At 34.7% G+C, this 3,816-nt stretch overlaps 1 protein-coding gene across 1 annotated transcript in view; it reads left to right on the forward strand.

Moving 5' to 3' along the window:
* The first annotated feature begins 375 nt into the window (after positions 1 to 375).
* LOC104621850 (histone-lysine N-methyltransferase setd3-like) overlaps positions 376 to 3,816 on the forward strand; it is a 5,150-nt gene continuing 1,709 nt past the window's right edge. Inside the window, exons 1-3 of the mRNA XM_010288458.1 lie at positions 376 to 481; positions 2,096 to 2,188; positions 3,366 to 3,514. Of these exons, the coding sequence (XP_010286760.1) occupies positions 379 to 481; positions 2,096 to 2,188; positions 3,366 to 3,514 (345 nt within the window). The 5' untranslated portion in view covers positions 376 to 378. The remainder of the gene's footprint in view (positions 482 to 2,095; positions 2,189 to 3,365; positions 3,515 to 3,816) is intronic.

Here is a 3,816-nt window from a genome sequence, read left to right on the forward strand (position 1 = left end):
ATGAGGTAAAATAACCTGGTTTTATATAGCATGGATACTTTGGTATCCATAATATTTATTCACAACTAATGAATTTGCAAGTAATCTGGATGATTTTTATTTTTGTTCCCTCTAAGATTTCTAGTTTCTAATTACCCTGAGGAAATAATGTGTAGCTACATTTAAACATTGCTTCAGATTGCACTGTATGGTTGTCTGACATTCAGGCCATGCAAATAATGCTTGAATGTATATATGTGCCAGAAAGAACTCCTCATCCTCTTCTCTTTTTTTTTTTTTGAGTGACTAATAAGAGAAGATTGTGCCCGTTCATCATTATGGTCTTTTGTTTCTTAGTAATTGGTGACAGTGTGCTTCTTAATCTGTTTTAGTTGGAAGATGGGGAAGAAGAGCAGAGTGAAAACTCAGAAGTCAGGTACAGGAGCCACGGCGACAGTATCTCCAAAGGAAATGTTGAATCTAATTAGTGAATTATTGCAAAGTAAGTTTTGGTTTTATGCCTCTCTGGGAAAAGGGATGGTGTGCAGACCACTCCAAAATGTTCTCTTGTTGAAACCTGTGAATTCTAATAATTTTTTTAAGTGGCCAAGCTTGCCATTATAGCCTGCTTACGATAGTATACTATGTATCTCATAGTATCTATCTCTGTTAATATATACCATTATTGACTTGTTTAAATGGTATGTATCGGACATACCATATTTCTGGTAGCTTTTGGCTTTCCATCTCAACACAAGCATAAATACTGGGCAAGATTAGATAAAAAAAATTACTCTAGATAACTTGACATTGAAGCTTTGTCAAAAACGTTTTTCTTGTAAACCTCAGGAATTGCACTGTTTCTATTTATCATTTGAACACTATTTTGAACTGTTATCAGAGTAGAGGAATTCACTGTGGAAAGCAGCAACAACTCAGTTCAACTGCACTGATATTTTTGTCCCTTAAATAAAATTTGTTGTTGTTGTTTGGAAACTTTTTGTACTGCTTAGTTCATGTGTATAGACCAAAGGTTGTTTCACTTGTTGAGGAACTTGCAAGTCATCCATTATTCCTAGTAAATGTGAAAAGCAGAGCATAATTTCATATGATGATACTAAAATACTGTTCACTCTTTCTACTGTCACTAGTAACTGTGCTGAGCTACACTTTTTGTTGAAACACAAGTGCAAATTTTCATATCCTGCACACATCTAAATGTTGCCTTAGAAAAATTCAAATTTTTCTTTAGTATTGCTCACAAAGAGGAGACAAGGAGTTGTCAGAGCAGTTGGATGCTTGTGCTACAATTGGCCTCTGCTTTGCTACCAAAAATAAAATGTAGATCTAATTTTCTAAGCAAAGACAAGTATCGGCTGTTCTTTTTGTCAAGCTTCCATATTTTATTCAAAGCAAAGATTTTTCAGATGAGTTGAGCAAGGTAATCTTCAGCTGTCCACTTGGATTTATGCGGCTTAGATCAAGAAATCCTGACACTGGCATTTAGAATATTGACAGAGACGTTGTAGATATAATCTAAAGCTAAAGCTTGGCTAAGTGTTCCTTTGCTTGTCCTTCCAGTACACATGCATCTATGAAAACAATATTGACTAGGCAGGCCAAATGTATGTACCAGCAAATTTCTCAATTACCTAAGGTAAGGTCCATGCTATTACCATCTGCTTTCATTACTGCAAGAATGATGGCAAGGAGGCTAATGTAAACAGGGTGTTTTGCTTGGGTTATTGAAAACAGAGACTTTTGTTTGTTTTTCTTATCTGAGAGACTATCTACTTAATGGTCTGGTGGTTTACCTTTTTCTTTCTAGCTTTTTAAACTTTCGATATCTCTTAAATCTGAAAGAATATTAAAAATAAAATAACTTGAGGCAAGTTATCCTGTGAAAATTTTAAAAATATCTATTAATTACATGTCAAAGAAAGGAATGTTTATAGCAATGGAGATTATAGTGTTTACCAAGTAAACGTTGAAGGACAGTAATACTAGGGTTCAGTTAAAGCTGCTGTGAAACCATGACTTTTTCTCTGATGTTAAAATAGAGAGAGATATATACTTTATTAAAGAAAACATTTTCATTTGGCATTTTTATTTCCAGAATGCAGCAGTCCTACCCCGGGTCCTGGTAAGGAATGGGAAGAATACGTACAGATTCGTTCACTTGTTGAGAAAATTCGCAAAAAGCAAAAAGGTAAATGTGAAAGAATGTAAGATAAGGGTGGCTCAGAGTAATGGTTTGCTTAAAGAATTTTCTGTTGGCAGCTAAAAGGAATATTTTGTGGTCTTAGTATATAAATATTATTTTTATAATATTATTAGTATATTATTATAAAATATTAAATATAATGATAATATATTGTTTATAATATATAAAATATTAGTATGTTAACTACTGATTTGATTGGTTCTGGGGCTTGAAATGTATTATTGAGGGGGGAATATTCCAAATACACTTTCAATGAACACTTTCCAATGCTACTTTCTCAAAATCCTTTTGATCTAAAGATGTATTTATCACCAGTGCTTAACAAAAATATCTTTGGATGTAAGCAACTTTCTGATGACGTTTTATCACTCATAAATGAGTGACATTTGGCCTGAGCATTTCAGGGGCATTTGGACACTTAACGTGATCTGACCCAAGAGTTTGAGTTGAAGAGAACACGGGGCAGAGAAGTACGAAAGGAGCTGGCTAAGTGTATCCAGGAACTGTAATGCATAGGTTCAAATCAGATGACGTTAAGGGGCAAAGCTGAGGAAATGAATGAGGCTTGTGATTCACCAGTGGACCACATGCCTGTTGAAGAAGCAAAGTGTAAAAATTTGGACGAGCTCTGTGATGTCAGGAGGATGATCACTCCTTAATTATTTTAGTGGATCCATATTGTACAGGAAAAAGCTAACTGCCTTTTATATGAGAAAAGGAGCTTGAGATCTGCTTATCATCATTTCCAGTGCTGAATTAATGAAATTGCAGCTTGCCTCTCAAATTCCTCCTTGCATCTGTATTAACATGCTGTGGTGATTGCATCTATCCTCAATATTAAGCTAAGAAATATTTTTGCTTTGCTTATTTAAAAGGGAAAAGAGGGAGGGGAGCTTCACATTGCATCACAGCTCACTTTAGGTGGTTGTGTTTTTAGGATGACTGGTAAGCCAATTTGGCAGAATATTTAAGTTGATGAAAATTGTGTGTGACACTTGTATTCTGTTGAGTAACACTTAAAGACCAGTTCTCTCGCAGCTATTTCAAAGTAGAACTGCTGTGGGATAGCAGATAGCTTTTTACATGTGCTTTTTATTGAACTTCTTTATCTTTCTAGATCCTCTTATTTCTGCATTTGTTTTTTAATAAATTGTGTATATAGGTTTGTCTGTTGTCTTTGATGGAAAAAGAGATGACTATTTCCCTGAATTGATAAAGTGGGCAACTGAAAATGGAGCATCCACAGAGGGTTTTGAAATAGCTAACTTTCAAGAGGAGGGCTTTGGTTTGAAAGCAACAAGAGAGATAAAGGTGAGAATGAACATTTGACTTACATTCCAAACACGATTTTCTAATCTAACTGCAGAGTTCTGAAACGCTCTTCCCTTTCCCCTTTTGACTGATTATGAAACTGCTGTTCTGAAATGCCCTCAACTCTGCTTACTTGAAAAATAAAATTATTGATAAAATTAAGTCTTATTTTTTATGACTATTAGATACTACCATGAATTTTTAATCAGTCTTTTTTCCTTTTCCTCTTTGTTGCCTATACTGTTTACCTACTCACCAGGGTATTCTACCCCATTGATGCATCCCGCTATTCCATTTTTTAT

Source organism: Phaethon lepturus, unplaced genomic scaffold (assembly GCF_000687285.1).
Source record: "Phaethon lepturus isolate BGI_N335 unplaced genomic scaffold, ASM68728v1 scaffold2586, whole genome shotgun sequence".
Taxonomy (NCBI): domain Eukaryota; kingdom Metazoa; phylum Chordata; class Aves; order Phaethontiformes; family Phaethontidae; genus Phaethon; species Phaethon lepturus.